Raw genomic sequence first — 18,947 nt, 5'->3', positions numbered from 1 at the left:
AAGCAGGTATATGTAAGCTATCAACAGGGATACAAAGAGAACAAAGCATCGGGTCATAATTGACATTCAGATAGCAGAAGAAAGTAATGACCACTATTACAAACAGGATTATCATTTTTTCACAACCCTAGGCAAAAGCAAATCCTAAAATTATTTAGCGAACCTTTTCAGGGCTCCTATGCATTTCAGTGACTATTGTATACTCAGGTGAAACATTGGCGATCCTTATCAATGCTCTCAGGTGAAATGGAGATACTCTACAACAGAGGATAGACTTCATTCTGCTTTTACTAAACAGAATACTACTCTAAAACAATGCCAGCAAAACAATAAGAATCAGTCTCCTAACACACATTCTATGCAATTGCACGGGGACCCCTTGTGCAACCATAACTATGCCAAAGTCCGTTCTAAGCCTCTCTGGTAGGCTTCTATCGTCCATCAAATCTGCTTCTGTTGTTTTCTTCCGCATTGGGCCTCTTCATTCAGGTCTACCATGAAAATAGTGCTTCTCAGTATCCGTTGGAGTGCCCTCCTGGCAAACACTCAAAGCTCACTCGAAAGTCTCAATGTCTCAAGGCAGTGCACCAATATATTTCCTTTGCGGCAGGCACTACAGATATTGTGCTCTTCGTTGGTCATGGGCACAGATCATCTTGTGCAGATCCAAGTATTATTAATTGGAAAGAGCAACAGACTTTCACGCTCAGCAACACTTTCAGGCTCCAACACTCGCTATTCAGTGTCAGAGGATGTACGGGCTGCTCTTTCATTTAATTTTCCTTTCATCATGTAGTGCCTTAAATCCTCCGGTGCACTGCCCTTCCGTTGGAGCAAAGAAAAGAGGGGGGTTGACCAAAACTCAGGCCAAGGGGCTCAAGGGACTGCACACTGTCAGACGTTACCAGCACATGACAGTTAGAAAACTGAAGCCTCAAACCAGCCCTGCTATCAACAACAGGGATCCTTCTCTTTCGCTCTTTTACACTGAAACTCTGTTTTTGTGATGTCCAATGCCGTCTGATGGAGCAAGTACAATGCTTTGGAGATACCATTGATGGCGCGCTGGCCATCGCTGTCCAGCCTTGCTACTTTCTGGGTGCTGGGACTGTAGGGCCAAGACGTCCGTCTTTCATCTGTAGCTGTCACTGATGGGAATTAGGCTTAAATCAGTGTTCTGCAGGTTATTATGACTTAATTCCCGCAGAATCTAGTGACGTAGGAAATGTGACACAGTTGTTAGTTTCCTTCAGTTTAGTATAAAAACAGTTCATTGTATTTAACAATGGGACTGCAAGCAGGTGGTCTGCAATCTGCGAGGGAGTGACCATATGCCATGGGACAACTCTGATCTAGAATACACTGTCATTCTCAAAGGCAATACTTCTAGTCTCTTCAATTGGGTACCCTTCATTATCCTCTGCCATCTAAGGGTAGATAGTTACATGGGAATTCTATCATGTTCAAAAAAATAAATGTAAGGTATCTCCTATTGAGGTGGAAAACTTGTCTTACTATAGTATTGAATCAGTTAACCAGTCCATCACTACCCTGACAGTCAGACTGGAAAACATCGAAGTAGGCCTAAAGAAAATTCTTAAAAACCAGTCTGGTCATACAAAAAGGGAATTATACATAATATGGGGGTCCCTGGTACATTACTACAGTCTGGAAATGTGAACCTGAACAATACACCAATAATAATAAAAGGGCTGACTGGTGAAAGGAATTCGAAAAAGAGAAATGGGACTAGGACATAGCTAAAATCCCCAATAACTAGGCACAACGCGACATCAATCAGGGTAAAAGTGGCAAAAGAAAAACCTATAGGAAGAACAAGAAATTACTCGGTTGATAGTAAAGTTTGTGACACAATACCAAGAGTATGGGTGATAAACAAAAGTCAAAATAGTACACAAATTTTAACTCTACCGCTGGCTGCTAGACCATATACGGTAATCTCAGCTAATGTTCCAGTTCCTTCTTCAAGGAAAAATGAAATCTGGTTTCCTTTAAGGAACAAAGCCATACACTACTTAGGTAGCAGAACAAAACTGACTAATGTAATATAGAAATGAGGTCACCATGTACAAGAGTCACAGATCTATAATTTATCCTTGCGTCCAATCAGGATACATAAATCTAGGGCTGCCTGTTCCTTAAGGGAAGGGGGCAGTAACGTGACTAACTGCAGGTGACACACTTTGATCCTGTATATCTTTTTTATTTTCCTTCAATACCATTATAGCCAAATAGACACTCACTGGTGAAGTGTTGTCTATCATATTAACAGCATGAAATATTATTATCTGTGGAATTTAGTAACCAGAGCAAGTCCAACCAACTGTTGCGTAGCGATGGGCATCGTCATGACCATCCCCTCACAACACAGAGGAGCTTGTAACAGTATTAAAAGCAAAAGCGTAAACACAACACAAAAAACGTGCATAAAATAAAAACAAACATGCCAAGCCATCAGGTATACTTGCTGTATACCAAGCACAGAAAGCATAGACAAATTTCAATATCATATGTAAATGAACGGTGACGCACAACACTATGTCATGTACTTTATGCACAATGAACCTGCAACTCAACAACTGATATTCTGGCCTGCTTAATTTGTCAGGCTGCACAAAAATAAACACAAACATTTCTTTCCAAAGAAGTTATGCAAAAACACATCTGTTTCAACACACACCTGACAGCACCCTCCTTTTTGCAATTTGCACATTGATTAGGTCCCACAGGGACATATGGAACACTCGTTCCACCACCTCATGATATGGACCACTGCTGTTTCGTTGGCTGTTAACCCCTAATTTTTTCACTACTCCTCTTCACCTACTGTAACATTCTTAGTCCTTTCTAGTCTTCTCTCACCCTGATTTCCTGCCTATAGCCATTCAGGGCGCTCATTTCACCATTATTCCTTCACAACTGACATCTTCGTCAAACCAACTCACGTGTCCAACTGTAGTCTTGTCAGCCCTCGAACCACCCAGAACAATCCATGAATGATCTGTGGACAGAAGCAAAAAAAATACACAACACACAAGAAAAACACTTCACATAACACACAAAAATATCAACTATAACTTTTAATCAGGAGACAAAACATAACACATTAACAAAACACAAAAAAATAAAAAAAATACAAACCTAGTGGTACTTAACTGTAACCATCTTGTCAACTTTGCAATGACTAAAACATGTAAGCATGTTAAGCCACCTTAATTTTAACTGTCTAAAAGGAAAACATTTTCACAGACACTCTGTGTTCCCTTGCGCCACAATTCCTCCTGTGAAAAATGAATCTTAATTTGCTGATCGTTTTTACCTAGGCATGTAGCCCACAAAATTCTAAGAAAGAGCTTCATCTTACTTTTTGTCTGAGGCTAATGCCACATTTGTTAAGTGAAGGCAACTACGTGGACATTATTTTTCAAAAGCAGAAATACCAATGTATCATTTTCTTCTCAGCACCTTTTTTTTTTTATTTTGTCTTGAACAATATGGGAACAGACAGGGCTCCGTAACGATTCTCGGCTGTCCTATCTTATCAGAAAAGCTAAAAATAGCACCTCAGCGCGGAACCAGCTACTGCGAGCACTCCTGGCCCCCACCTCTTTCCAAGGCTCTCCTGCTGCAAGCATTACACATTTTCATGTCAGAGAAGCTTTCTAAGCAGTGATTTCACCTCCTGGTTTACTCGCTCCTATTTCTAGCCCCCACCTTACAGGCTTCAAGGTCAAAATCTGCCTTCAATTTCTGCATCGCATTCTGCGCTCTTTAGCCCTGTTTCTCTCCTCACCCTGAAGTTTGTCACAGAGAAAAAAAAAACTAACCTAACCTGCAATAATTAACCCTTTTTAAAAACACATGTTATATATATTACTTCTTTTAGGGGCTACAATTTATTTCTATTCTTAAAGAACAAGTTACTTACCTTCGGTAACGATGTATCTGTAAGAAACATTAGTTAGTTAGATTCCTCACCTTAGAATATCCCCAGGCGTCAGACTGGATCCGGAAGATTTTTGTAGCAATACCCCTTGTGCGTCGCTAGGCGTCGTCTGCGGCTCCGCGTCCGTCGTTGGCGTCGTGCGCCGGAATGACGTCGGAGTACTTAGACGCCGCCCTCGCGCGCCGACGTCAGTTCTTGTACATAGCTTTCCGCGCCAGGAACGCAGAGCCATGCAAGAGACCGACACTGGTGCCAAAAAATCTAGGGCCCTGAAAGGGATAGCCTTAACCCTAGATGTCAGTTCGCAGAACGGGGAGGATGGGTGGGTCAGTGAGGAATCTAACTAACTAATGTTTTACAGATACATCGTTACCGAAGGTAAGTAACTTGTTCATCTGAAAGAAACACGTTAGTTAGATTCCTCACCTTAGAATAGATACCCAAGCAATACCAACCCCGGTGGTGGGTCTGTGAACCAAGATCACACCAGAAAGTCCTGGAGGACAGAACGGGCAAAGAAGCCATCCCTCCGGACTTGGCTGTCTAGGCAATAATGCCTGGCAAACGTGTGCAGCGAAGCCCACGTCGCCGCCTGACAGATGTCCTGCAAAGGGACTCCCCGTCCCAAAGCAGTAGTAGCCGCCGTGGCCAGAGTAGAATGGGCTCGCAGCCCAACAGGAGGGTCCTTTTTTGCCAAGGAATAACAGATTTTTATACACAAAACGACCCACCGGGAGATGGTCTGTTTGTGCACAGCTTTTCCCTTCTTTGCACCCACGTAGCCAATGAAAAGCTGGTCGTCCACTCGGAACTGTTTTGTGCGGTCCAAATAAAAGGAGAGCGCACGTTTTGGGTCCAGACGGTGGTGCCGCTCTTCCTCTTTGGAAGGATGCGGAGGCGGAAAGAAGGTGGGCAAGGTGACAGATTGCCCAAGATGAAAGGGGGTCACCACTTTCGGTAGAAAGGAAGGACGAGGCCGAAGGACAACCTTGTCCGGATGAACAGATAGAAAAGGAGGCTTGGACGATAGAGCCTGGAGCTCACTCACCCGTCTAGCCGAGGTGATGGCTACCAGGAAAGCAGTCTTAAGAGTTAGAAGATGAAGAGGACAATTGAAGAGGCTCAAAGGGAGCGCACATCAGGAATGTTAAGACAAGATTCAAGTCCCACTGAGGCATTACGAAAGGGACAGGAGGGAACGTGTGAGTAATGCCTTTAAGAAAGCGTGACACTACAGGGGACTTGAAAAGAGAGGGCTGATCAGGAAGCCGTAAGAAGGCAGAGAGGGTAGCAAGATAACCTTTCAAGGTGCCCAGGGCAGAGTCCTGCCGGGCCAAAGAAAGAAGAAAGAGGAGAACCTCAGAAAGAGGGGCGGAAAGGGGATCCACAGCCTTTGCTGTGCACCATGCCACAAACTTGTTCCACCGGCAGGCGTATACCGTCTTTGTGGAGGGACGCCTGGCTGCCAGAATGACATCACAGACTTCAGGAGGCAAGTCAAATGGCATCAACTGTCGCCGCTCAATCTCCACGCATGGAGGTGGAGGCTGGACAGGTTCGGGTGGAGGACCGTCCCCTGCTGCTGCGACAGAAGATCCTCCCGAAGGGGCAGATGTATCGGAGGATCGGTCAACATACTGACTAGCTCGGGATACCAGTACCTTCGTGCCCAATCCGGAGCCACCAAGATGACTTGGGCCCGGTTGCGCCTGATCTTCTTCAGCACTCTGGGCAGAAGTGGTATAAGCGGAAAGGCGTACAACAGACCGCAACTCCACTCGCGACGAAAAGCGTCGCCGAGCGAGTGCCGCCTTGGAAATTCCAACGCGCAGAACTGCTGACATTGTGCGTTCTCGTCGGTGGCGAATAGATCTAACCAAGGCTCTCCCCACTGCTGAAAGAGACCTTGCGCCACCTCGGAGTTCAGACGCCATTCGTGATCCATCATGCACCGGCGGCTGAGTTAGACTGCTCTGGCGTTCAGAGAGCCCGCCAGATGTTGAACCACCAGGGTGATGCCCTGGTGTTCCAGCCATGTCCAGAGGCGCAGAGCCTCCTGACAAAGGGTCCACGACCCCACCCCTCCCTGTTTGTTGCAATACCACATGGCGGTGGTGTTGTCCGTGAACACCTGCACGACACTTCCCCGGACAGAGGGAAGGAAGGCTTTCAGTGCAAGTCGGATCGCTCTCAGTTCCAACAAGTTGATGTGGAGCCGAGTCTCCGCCGGAGACCAGAGGCCTCTGATCTCCGCCTCTCCCATATGGCCACCCCATCCCAGGAGGGACGCATCCGTCACTACGACATGCTCCGGTAGGGGTAGGGAGAGGCTCTTGCCCGTGACCCAATCGCGGTCCGTGAGCCACCACCGCAACTGCTGTGCAGTGCCCTCCGAGATCAAGACATTGTCGGACAGGTTGCCGTGATGCTGGGCCCACTGAAACTTCAGGTCCCACTGCAGAGCCCGCATGCGCCGCCTGGCGTGATGCACTAGTAGGATGCAGGAGGCCATCAGCCCCAGAAGCCGCAACACTAGCCTGACCGAAACCCAGGATAGAGGCCGAAAGATGGGAATCAGGACCTGTATATCCCGGACCCGCTGTTCCGGTGGATGAACCCGGAACTGCGCCGAATCGAGAACCGCTCCGATGAAGAGGAGCTTCTGAGAGGGGCTCAGGTGTGACTTCGGCACGATGATGGAAAACCCCAGGAAATGCAGGAGATCCGCCGTAGTCTGGAGGTGGGAGACGACTGTCTGGGGCAAGCCCGCCTTCAACAACCAGTCGTCGAGATAGGGGAAGACTGGAACCCCTGATCTGCGCAGATGAGCTGCAACCACCGCCATCACTTTCGTGAACACCCGAGGGGCACTGGTAAGGCCGAAGGGGAGCACGGTGAACTGAATGTGCTCCTGACCCACCGTGAACCGCAGGTAACGCCGGTGGGCCGGCAGGACGGGAATATGGAAATATGCGTCCTGCAAGTCCAACGCTACCATCCAGTCTCCAGGGTCTAGGGCAGCTAGAACCTGAGCCAAAGTCAACATTTTGAACCGTTCCTTCCGGAGGAAGGCATTGACGTTCCTGAGGTCCAAGATAGGGCGTAGGTCTCCTTTGCCCTTCTTGGGAACCAGAAAGTAGTGGGAATAACAACCACGACCTACTTCTGGGCTCGGAACGCGCTCGACGGCCTCTTTGGCCAAGAGGGCCAAAACTTCCTCTTGCAGAAGATTCAAATGATCCTCCGAGATACAGTGGTGCTGCGGTGGCATGGCTGGAGGGGTCGTCTCGAAGGGGAGGGAGTAGCCCCTTCGGACGATTTGCAGCACCCACCTGTCCGAAGTAATGGTACGCCAGTGGAGCAGGTGATGGCGAACCCAGCCTCCCACTGGCGAGGAATGGGCCCGAAAGCTCGGACAAGGAAGGCTTTGAGGCGGATGCTGCCGGGGTGGATGTGGACTGACCGCGTCGTCCTCCAGTACCGCCTCGGCGGAAACCACGTCCGCGACCGCGTGCAGGCTGGTTCTGCGGCCGGTGGCTAGGCAGACGTGAGGAGGTGCCCCTTCCTTGGCCACGAAAGGAGCGAAAAGCGGAAGTTTGTGGCCGCGGGTCGAGAGGCCCAAGGACGTGGCCGTAGCCCGGGAGTCCTTGAAGCGAGCTAGCGCACTGTCCGCTTTCTCACCAAAAAGGCGAGCGCCATCAAAAGGCATGTCCATGAGTGTGCTCTGGACATCCCCTGAAAAGGACGTGGACCGCAGCCAGGCGTGACGTCGAAGCGCCACCATGGTAGAAATCGCCCTACCCAGCGAGTCCGTAGTGTCTAGTCCACATCGGATTGCATGGCGCGCTGCATCTCTCCCATCGGCCAGAGCCGAGGAAAGCCATGCCCGGGCCTCCACCAGGCACAGTGGCAGCACGTCCTCCACCGTATCCCACAGAGAGTGGGAATAACGGTCCAAGAGACAAGCGGTGTTTAAAGACCACAGGCCCAAACTGAGCGAGGAGAACAGTTTCTTACCGAACTGTTCCAGTCTCTTGGAATCCCGGTCTGGAGGAGCGGACGGGAAGGAGGATTGGGAGGTAGAGGCCTGGATAACCAGACTCTCGGGGGTGGGGTGTTGGGGTCGCCCGGAGCAGGGCGGTGGCGCCTGGCAACGTTCCTATCCACAGGAGGGACTGGAGGGCTTGGACCAGGTGCCCTGCAGAATGTCAGTGAGGGCCTCATTGAATTGCAGCAGAGGCTCAGTGGAGCATGCGGCAGACTGAAGCACCTCAGTGAGGATGTTAGTCCTCACAGCCACGGCAGGCAGCTCAAGCCCGAGGGCCACGTCTGCCTTGCGCAGCACCACAGAAACAGCTGCACCCTCCTCCGAAACGACAGTCGGAGGAGAGATGAATCCAGTGTCCGGTGAGGTATCCAATCCACTGGCCTCCCCCAGTTCATCTGCCCAGTCCTGCGAAAGCTGCCCTTGAAGGGCCATAGGGTCCTCAGACCCCTCCCAGTCGCCCCCGTCATCCGATTCCTGGTAAACAGGAGGAATGATCGGAGCCGGTCGATAGACATAATGTGTCTCAAGCGGCGCCGGATGCGGCGTCGGGCGGCACCGCATCGGCGTCGGGACCGGACAGGGGCTGAACCAGGGATCGACGTCGACCGGAGTCGGCGTCGGAGGTGGTACCGGTGTCGACGCCGGCGGAGGAGGCGTGACGAGGTCGACCGGCGTCGACAGGGGCCCAGGCTCGGGCCCCTCGGGGACCTGCGGCGTCGGGGCTGGAGCCTCCAACGGCGCCAGGGCCGGAGCCGCCGGCACGCAAGGTCACCCAGTCGAGTCCGCGGGGCCCGAAGGCGCGGCAGCGGGCGTCGACGGCGGGGCCAGGCTCCTCATGGCCGAGAGGAAGGCACTGACCTCCGCCGGCGTCGCGTCAGTCACAGGGACCGGCGGGTATGGGGACTTGCGCGGCGCCTGTGGCTCCTGCGGAGCCGCGGGGGTGGAACCACCCTGACCCTCGGCCGAGTCGCGCGACCGGCGAGGGGAGTCCGAAGAGCGGTGTCGCCTCTTGGACTTCTTGGAGCGCTTCGACTTACCCGAAGACTTCGAGCCAGACGAGCGGCGATGTCGAGTGCGGCTCCGCGACCGATCCTTGGACCTCCTCCTGGACCGGGATCGAGAGGGGCGCGGAGCCGAGTGGCGAAGCTCGAGAAGCTTGTGGGACTGCTCCCACCTAGCTTTCGAGGTCAGGGCCATACAAATCGGAGCACGACTCCGCGTCGTGGTCGAGGCCCAAGCAGTACAGGCACCGGCGGTGATGATCGGTCACCGACATCAGTCGGTGACAGTCGTCGCAGGCCTTGAAACCAGGCATCCTACCGGCACCAGAGTCGAGAAAGTGACCAAAAGAGTCGAAAAAGTTAGTCAAAAACTGACTAAAGGGGTAGCTCTCCCGGATCGGCGCGGAAAAAAGAAGAACTGACGTCAGCGCACGAGGGCGGCGTCTAAGTACTCAGACGACATCATTCCGGCGCACGACGCCAACGACGGACGCGGAGCCGCAGACGACGCCTAGCGACGCGCAAGGGGTATTGCTACAAAAATCTTCCGGATCCAGTCTGACGCCTGGGGATATTCTAAGGTGAGGAATCTAACTAACGTGTTTTTCAGATTTATTAAAACATTTACTGTGAATAACTCACAGAACATAATAACATAACATACTAGCTTTAGAACAAATGTTTGTTACTACCCTATGCAACGGTACTTAGTTCATCAACCTGAAAAGGGTGAACGTCTCAGTAGGTCTAGCTAGAGTTAGAACCTTCAATCTTGATATTAAACTCAAACCTCTGCACTGGGCACATTGGCTCACTGAGACATTAAAAGCAACCCCAAATGGGAACAACCTGCAAATTTGTATTATACCTAAATATATGCATTTACTGAAGCCTAAGGCACTTTAAAGCTATTGTAAAGGGCAAGAATACAGTTAAAATAGTCTATTTTACCCAATTTCGACTTTGATATTTGGGGCACTTAAAAATAAATATACTATGATTGTGCTACATATTAATCATCCTCAGAATGTTCTTTACAGATTGCAGATATTGGATATTAGGCATATCTCTTGCAAATCCTTGCCTACACCAAGTGAAATTCCATATACAAATGTCCTCATTATGCAGTACAACACAACTTATAAAAATGCTTAAAGAGAGGAAACCCTTAATTGAAATGTCTTCCTGTAATACAAAAATAATGAACCTTAGTCTTGGAACCTTTTTAAAACAACATTTTGAAATGCAAAGTTTCACCCGTGTTCAACTGAGGGCAAAGTCCTGGCTGAGTAAACATTCCTGTCTATTAGAGCTGCTTGCTTAGCGACAATAAAAGCTTGTCTCTCAGTGTTGTAACATGAGCACGTGGCAGTTTTTTTTTCAAACGAAGACATATCAATGCGTGTTGCGTTTGAGTTCAGCAAAAATTTACTTCACCTGAAGTGTTTGCCTGTTAATATCTAATACAATGTATGTAATTAAAAAATACTATAAGTTTATTTTTCTACAAAACACACAATTTCTTTTGAGGCCATTGTATTCCTAGTGAATGTGAATTTTAATTTTTAAGCATTTAACAGTTTATACATGTGCATATTTGCTTACTCTATAAATTATATAGCAACATATAGCTATTTAGCATATCACATGATTTCTGGATTTTTATTTAATTTCTACTGACATTTTGCTTAACAGACTGAAAACATCAAGAAAAACCACAAACCCGCATTGAGCTCATTTCAGACATAAACAGAAAGGGGTCAAACGCTCAGAACACATACATTTAACCCACAGATCAACACTTAGGACAGAAACAAAGGACAGCCCACAGACTGTACTTAAACCAAACCATTTGTAAATACTAGTTGCAAGTCATATTTACAAGAAACGCTTCTTAATAGTGTTTCAAAAGACTGCAAACAAAAAAAATGTATGTCCAAGAAGCAAAAATACACTTTATTCATAAGATTGCGCAGAACAAAGGATCCTTGTATGTATTATGTCCATATTTTAATTCCCTGGGGATACAGAATCACCAAGGAAGAAATATGTTTTTATACCTAAACCTATTTAGGTATTCCCTCAAGGGAGCCGGCTAATTTAATTCACATAGTTCCAATCGGAGGAATTGGACAAGAGTCCTCCAACCGGGAATCCCTATCACAACCAAAACAACAAAACTTTCTAAAGTTACTCAGACCAGGCATCGTTATTTTCACTGGACTGTTCACAAACATCAAGGGGTTAAATCAAATAACACAGCACAAATGTACTCACCCATCGGCTTCGGCTTTTGCAATAGCCGAATCAAAGACCCAAATCAAACAAAATTGTGGGAGCTACCCACCAATACTTAACTAAGTGTCTTCTTACGCCAACAGAGGCCCGTCTAACGTCTCGCATTACCATACATCACCAAAAAGGGCCAAAGCAAGGCGGCAGTCAGGGCAGCAGTCAGCAGCCGTCAGGAAGGAGAAGCCGCGCTGAAAAAGACCTTCGGACCACTTTGACATACAGGGGTCGCTTGACGTGGTTCGCGATTCCTCCAGAATTTTCTTGCGGGGTTCCTCACGACCTTCAGGCAAAACCGCTACCTCTGAAGCCGCCTCACAGAGGGCACCATTTGAAGAACCAGGCTGAATTAGGCCTGGCGGCGCAGGGTACGCCTTAATCTTCTGAGTTCACCTGCTTTGTTGAACAGAGACACAGGACACTCTGTTGAGCGTAGAAGATCAGGTTTATTAGCTGCAGCTAAGTACAGTTGTCCCAGAAGTACACCTGGTATGTTCTTAGGAGACTGCCACTTTACTCCATGGCGCACAATCTTTTATAGCACATAGATTCACCAAGAACACACCCAATGCATACATGATTAGCCAATGAGAAGAGTTTGAAAACAAGGTATAACCAATGAAAAAAGTTTGAAAACAAGATATCAAGTAACCCAAATAAACCTCTTTTCCAAACTGTTTTAGTCACCCCTCCCCACAAGTTAATCAGTGGTAGTATCTACAACTCAACTTGCAGGTGGCAGGACACATTTGTATGCTTTGGAGGACAGTTGTGAAATGAGAGAATACAAGTAGAGAATAGCGAAGGCCAGAAGATAAGATAAAGTCAGGAAAGAATGGTGCGAACCAACAGACAGTTGAGACAGGGATCAGTCGGACCAGATGGGAATTAGCGGACTTAGCTAGTCCCTGACATCAGTCTCGTAAACAGAGGCAGGAGGTTATTTTGACACGTTGCAGTGAGATCAGCAGAAAAACTTCGTTTATTGTGCTGCCTGAGTGAGGGCAACACAAAATGGCGGTGGAACACAAAATGGTGGCTAAATACAAGCAAGATCGAATTTCCTCAGCCCTCCACGAGTTCTGCGTGGGGCCCTTCTGCATTTTCCTGCTCGACGCGTCTGTCCGGTTGCTTGCCCGTTGGCTAGTGACCTCTGCGACGACGAACCCTTGACTTTTCACAGCTGGTTTGGCTCCTGCAGACTGGCCCTTGCTTCCCTGTGAAAGAGAAGCACCTCAGGCCTTCCTGGTCTGCAACAGAAGCGAATCCTTCATTCTGCGTGGGTTGCGCTTGCCAAGGCTTGTTGTGTCCAAACTCGACATAGACGCCGCCGACAGCAAGAGCCCTCGTGGGACAGCTCGCCTCCTGGTTCTGGTCATCCGACACCTCCTGGTACCCGTGGCTGCTGCGACAAGCTTCACATCTTCACCTGCATCTTCACGACATCGCCTGGTTCCTTCCTGGTTCCTTCCCGGCTCCTGGCTGGTGACCTAGACTCTGTCCCCTCTGCTTGCAGGTATCCTCCTTCTTGATTCCATCCTTGGAATCCACCGGACACTCTTCACTGACTGCCTGTCAGCATCTTTTCTTCAGGCATCCATAGGAGTCGACGACGAAACCCGACGCAAGTTCACACCTATGCACCCGCAGCCCGTGGGCTAGGTAACTTGAGTACTCCGGTGCTCACAAGGGTATGGACTATCCTAGTGTCTAGTTTCCAAGTCTCTAACTCCTAGTTCCTTGCGAAGTGTCCTAAAACTCTTAATTTCTAAACATTACTATTTCTATCGACTTTAACGCATTACGCGTGAGTGTTTCCACTCTGCACCTGAATCCCGTGGGCCTCCCACTGCCTAGCAACTGATAGGATAGTGTAGCCCCAGCGATTCCCTAGGCCTAGGCCTAACCTGTGTTCGTGACAGTGGTTCTTATACCACTTACTTAGTATATGGTTTGCGTGGCCCCTAGGGCCTAAGTGTATTACTTACCTGTGTGACTTATGTATGCTTAATAACATATCTGTTGTGGTGTCCTTTCATTTGGTATTCAAGGGATTGCAAATGGTATAACAGCTGGCTTCACATGCCATACAGAGTTTAGCCTAAGACTGCTCTTGTCCATGCTACCACTAGGATAGCTGGTCTGTAAGGTTGACTTTACAACCAATCACCATAAGGGCTGTTTGGACTGATACAAGGCGCACACTAGAACTAGTGACATCATATAACAGCCAACTTCTCACATTGGTGAGCAGCGGTTGGGATCTGAGCTTGCTGTTGTGATACCATTGCAATCTTGAGATATCAAATTGAAAGATCACAAGGATATTTGTAAGGTACATATAACATAGCTTATAAATACTTAAGTTCTATTGAACTTAGTTGTTGTAGGTTGAAGGGCCTAGCACACCCTGACTACAACTACTAGAGAGGTTTTAGTAGATACAACTAGTGTAAGTAGGTGCACACACTACACCCTCACTAGATCATGTCTGAGAGGAGATCAAGTTGATTCTCTCTCAGGAGGGGGATATCCTAGAAAGATACCCTCTAGATATGATACCCTAACTTTTCAGGAGATGAGACAATGGTGCACCTCCAGAAAGTTAAAACAGGGTTCAAACCCTACCCTCTTTATCTAGTGGAGATCTTAGAAGAGTATGATGCTCAGAAAGCCTCCCAGGATGGTGCCTTCGGTACCAATGAGGGTCTACCCTCCACAGAAGACTCCCCTCACAATACTGATCAAGATGAGTCAGCAGGGACTTCAGAAGATGAGGTAGACAGCCAGGTCCAAGTTAGGAGACTTAGCCAGGCTAACTTAAGCCTACATGGGAGTCTGAATGGGGTCCCCCCATTCAGACCCTCAAGTGGACTTAACTAGAGAAGCAGGAGAGGAAGATCCCCTTCAAGGGAATCTATCCGCTCCCATGTCTCTAATAGCTCCAATGCCTCTTCTCACAGGGGAATGACTTCTCCACAGAGAAAAGAGCATCAGGCCAGAATGAGGGAAGTCAATCTGAGGATTGAAAGGGAAGAACTTGCCCTTGCCAAAGAGAGACTTGCTCTGGCCAGAGAGCAAAAGTTAAGTGGGTTAGGACCCACTGGTGGCAGCACTATCCCTAAAGATAGAGACAGGTCCTATAACAATAGAAACCTGAGCAAGATTGTCCCTCCCTACAAGTGTGGGGATGACATCCACAAATGGATAACTGCTTTGGAGAGGGCTTGCAAAGTACAGCAGGTACCCCAAAGTCAGTGGGCAGCTATCTTGTGGCTCTCCTTCTCTGAGAAAGGTAGAGACAAGCTCCTCGCAGTTAGTGATGAGGATGCTGACAATTACACTGTCCTGAAGAGTGCTCCGATTGATGGGTCTGGCCTAACCACTGAACAATACAGGTTGTTGTTCAGGGAGACCCAGAAGACACAGACTCAGGACTGGACTGACTTTGTAGATTGTGCCACTAAGGCTTTGGAAGGCTGGTTATTGGGTAGTAAGGTTAAGGACTATACAGGATTGTATAATTTGATCATGAGAGAACAAATCCTTAACAACTGTCAAAACCAGCTGCTGCATCAACACTTGATTGACTCTGACCTAACTTCTCCCCTTTAATTGGGAAAGAAGGCAGATAGGTGGGTCAGGACTAGAGTGAAGCAGGAAAAACAGAACCAGGGCGGTGGTCAGAAAAAGGCAGACCAGAAGGGTAAGGAGCAGGAATCAAAAGACCAGAAGTCTTCACCAGGCCCCCAAAAGGCTCAGGGGGAGGGTGGTCCCAAAAAGGATAAAAAGAAAGATGGCCAAAAGAAACCTTGGGGTAACTATTGTAAGTCCAATTCCCATTGGTTTAGTGAGTGCACCAAAAAGGACAAGCCCCCAGCCACCATTACCCCTAAGGCAACTGTACCCCCTAGTCCAGCTGTAAGTGGTGGTTCCCAGCAAAAGGGTGTAATAGGATTAACCCTGGGAACTGAAGTGGATTCTGGCCTAGTCAGAATACCCACTCAGGCTGTTCTGATCTGTGATGGGGACATAGCTTTGTCCTCTACTGTGGGTCCCAGTAACCTGGGCAAGTACAGACAGACTCCTTTGATAGACCAGAGAATGGCTCAGGCCTACAGGGACACAGGTGCTAGTGTCACAATGGTGACACCTGCCATTGTGGACCCTGGACAGATCATGCTAGGTGAGAATTACCTAGTGACCAACGCTAGCAATGCCACTACCTCCCATAGTGTGGCAATTGTGAACTTCTCCTGGGGAGGGGTAACTGGCCTCAAGAAAGTTGTGGTGAGTTCAGACCTTCCTGTAGTGTCTGTTGGGAAATGACCTTGAAACTTCAGTGTGGGCTGAAGTGGAGTATAGGACCCATGCAGAAATGCTGGAAATAGATGCACATGTCCTTGCTGTGACTAGGTCACAGGCCAAAAAGTGCAACATTGAACAAGTGCTGGATCCTGGGACAATGGACCAGACACAACCCAAGAGAAAGGGCAGTAGGGTTAAGGATGTGCCTTCCCCCCTGCCTCAGGTAGAGAGTCAGCCCTCACAGGAGGATGATTCTGAGAGCCCTGAAGGAACTGTCCTAGAAGAACTGGAACCTGACTAGGTTGAGTTTCTTGGGACAGGGGGACCTTCAAGGGCAGATCTGAGGCAGGCCCAATTAGACTGTCCTTCTCTTGAACCCCTCAGACAGCAGGCTGCTGCTGAGGCTGTAGGGAATGCTCAAAGTACCCATAGAGTGTATTGGGATGAAGGGCTGCTGTACTCAGAGGCTAGAGACCCCAAGCTTGGTGCGTCAAGGAGGTTGGTCATACCATTGAGTTTCAGAGGCTTCCTTCTTACCTTGGCCCATGATATTCCCCTTGCAGGACACTTAGGCCAGAATAAGACTTGGGACAGACTTGTCCCTCACTTTCACTGGCCTCACATGTCAGAAGATACCAAGGAGTTTGGTCGCTCCTGTGTCTCCTGCCAAGCCAGTGGCAAATCAGGTGGCACCACAAAGGCCCCCCTCATACCACTACCTGTGGTGGGGGTTCCCTTTGAGAGAGTGGGGATAGACATTATTGGACCAATGGACCCCCAAACAGCATCTGGGCACAGATTCATACTGGTGATAGTGGACCATGCCACCAGGTATCCAGAAGCTATACCCCTAAGGACCACAACAGCTTCTGTTGTGGCAAGGGCCCTACTTGGAGTATTCTCCAGAGTGGGTTTTCCAAAGGAGGTTGTCTCTGACAGAGGTGCCAATTTCATGTCGGGATATTTGACTGCAATGTGGAAGGAGTGTGGTGTTAACTACAAATTCACAACACCCTATCACCCACAATGCAATGGGCATGTTGAAAGGTTCAACAAGACCCTAAAAGGGATGCTAAAAGGTATACCAGACAAGCTTAGGTGAAGATGGGACATCCTTTTACCCTGCCTTCTGTTTGCTTACAGAGGTCCCACAAAAGGGGGTTGGCTACAGCCCTTTTGAGCTTTTGTTTGGGCATCCTGTAAGGGGATCCCTGTGTCTAGTAAGGGAAGGTTGGGAGAGACCTCTCAGACAACCCAAACTGGACATAGTGGATTATGTACTTGGCCTCCGCTCCAGGATGGCAGAGTATATGAAGAAGGCTTCTAAAAACCTTGAGGCAAGTCAAGAACTCCAAAAAGCTTGGCATGACCAAAAGGCTGTGCTGACTGTGTACCAGCCAGGGCAGAAAGTGTGGGTGTTGGAGCCAGTGGCCCCAGCAGCACTCCAGGACAAATGGTCTGGACCCCACACTATTGTTGAACAGAAGGGAGAAGTCACCTACTTGGTGGACCTTGGGACTCCCAGAAGCCCCCACAGGGTGTTTCATGTCAACAGGTTAAAGGCATATGTTGACAGGGCAGACATGGGCTTACTCATGGCTACAGATGAGGGGCAGGAGGAAGAGAGTGAGCCTCTCCCAGACCTGCTGACTCAGAACCCTGATGATGGTTCAGTTGATGGTGTGGTCTTTTCTGACAGCCTCACTGACCATCAGCAACAGGACTGCAGACAAGTTCTACAGGCCTACAGACATGTTCTCTCTGACCCAAAGTCAGACAAACTGGTGCACCCATGAGGTGGACACTGGTGACAGTCTGCCTGTGAAGAGTAAAATCTACAGGCAACCTGACCATGTCAGGGACTGCATAAAGATTGAGGTACAAAAGATGTTGGAGCTGGGAGTCATTGAACCTTCAGAGAGCCCTTGGGCTAGTCCTGTAGTTCTGGTGCCAAAACCTCACACCCAAGATGGTAAGAGAGAGATGAGGTTTTGCGTGGATTACAGAGGTCTCAATGCTGTCACTAGGACAGATGCCCACCCAATACCTAGGGCAGATGAGCTCATTGACAGCTGCCAAGTTTTTGAGTACATTTGACCTGACAGCAGGCTACTGGCAAATCAGACTAGCTGAGAGTGCAAAGGCCAAAACTGCATTCTCGACCCCAGGAGGACATTATCAATTTGTGGTAATGCCCTTTGGCTTGAAGAATGCACCTGCCACTTTCCAAAGGTTGGTGAATCAAGTCCTTACAGGCCTGGATGACTACTGTGCAGCTTACCTTGATGATATTGCTGTCTTTAGCTCCACCTGGGAGGATCACCTGGTCCACCTGAGGAATGTTTTAGAGGCCCTGCAAAAGGCAGGCCTCACTATCAAGGCCACTAAGTGCCAGATACGGCAGAGCAAGGTTGTGTACCCGGGCCGCCTAGTAGGTGGGGATCAGGTTCAACCACTGGAGAGCAAGATCCAGACCATAAAGAACTGGACTCCTCCAATTACCTAGACTCAGGTCAGAGCTTTCTTGGGCCTGACTGTGTACTACAGAAAGTTTGTTAAGAACTGTGGGTCCATTGTGACACCACTTAATGACTTGACCTCTAAGAAGATGCCAAAGAAAGTTCAGTGGACAGTAAGCTGTCAGAAGGCATTTGATGACCTGAAGCAGGCCATGTGCACCTATTCTGAAAAGTCCAGACTACTCCAAAGATTCATTGTCCAGACAGATGCTTCTGAGTTGGGTGTGTGAGCTGTTCTTTCACAACTGAATATAGATGGTCAAGACCAGCCCATTGCTTTTATTAGTAGAAGGCTGACCCCTAGAGAGAAACGTTGGTCAGCTATTGAGAGGGAGGCCTTTGCTGTGGTTTGGGCCCTGAAGAAGCTGAGGCCATACCTGTTTGGCACTCACTTCAAGATTCAGACAGACCATAAGCCCCTCTTGTGGCTAAATCAGATGAAGGGTGAAAATCCCAAACTTCTTAGGTGGTCCATTTCCCTACAGGGGATGGACTTCACAGTGGAACATAGACCTGGGACTGACCATGCCAATGCAGATGGACTCTCCAGATATTTCCACTTAGAACATGAAGACTCAACTGGTCAAGGTTAGTTTAATGTCCCTAAGTTTGGGGGGGGGTTGTGTAGGAGAGTAGGGTCTGCTTTCTATGTTCACCCCCACTTTGCTTCACTGGTTTTCGACTTAGATGTGGCTGTGGGCCTGCTAATCAGACCCACAGCCCAGCTGTTCTCTCTCTAAATTCATACTATGTACTTTAGGTACATAACCCAATTGGTAAGGATCACCTTCTAGGGCCCTGTACAGTGTACC

At 48.7% G+C, this 18,947-nt stretch overlaps 1 protein-coding gene across 3 annotated transcripts in view; it reads right to left on the bottom strand.

Annotated features, from left to right (window-relative positions):
* KIF21B (kinesin family member 21B) overlaps positions 1-18,947 on the bottom strand; it is a 1,294,294-nt gene that overhangs the window by 722,760 nt on the left and 552,587 nt on the right. Inside the window, exon 4 of one of the 3 annotated variants that reach the window (XM_085643177.1) lies at positions 2,967-3,022. The exons of the other annotated variants lie outside the window; for them this stretch is intronic. Within the exon in view, the coding sequence (XP_085499303.1) occupies positions 2,967-3,022 (56 nt within the window). The remainder of the gene's footprint in view (positions 1-2,966; positions 3,023-18,947) is intronic. 3 annotated transcript variants of the gene reach the window in all.

This window comes from Triturus cristatus, chromosome 1_1, assembly GCF_964204655.1.
Source record: "Triturus cristatus chromosome 1_1, aTriCri1.1, whole genome shotgun sequence".
Taxonomy (NCBI): domain Eukaryota; kingdom Metazoa; phylum Chordata; class Amphibia; order Caudata; family Salamandridae; genus Triturus; species Triturus cristatus.
The sequence above is the reverse complement of the archived record's forward strand: the minus strand, read 5'-3'. Positions and strand labels throughout refer to the sequence as shown.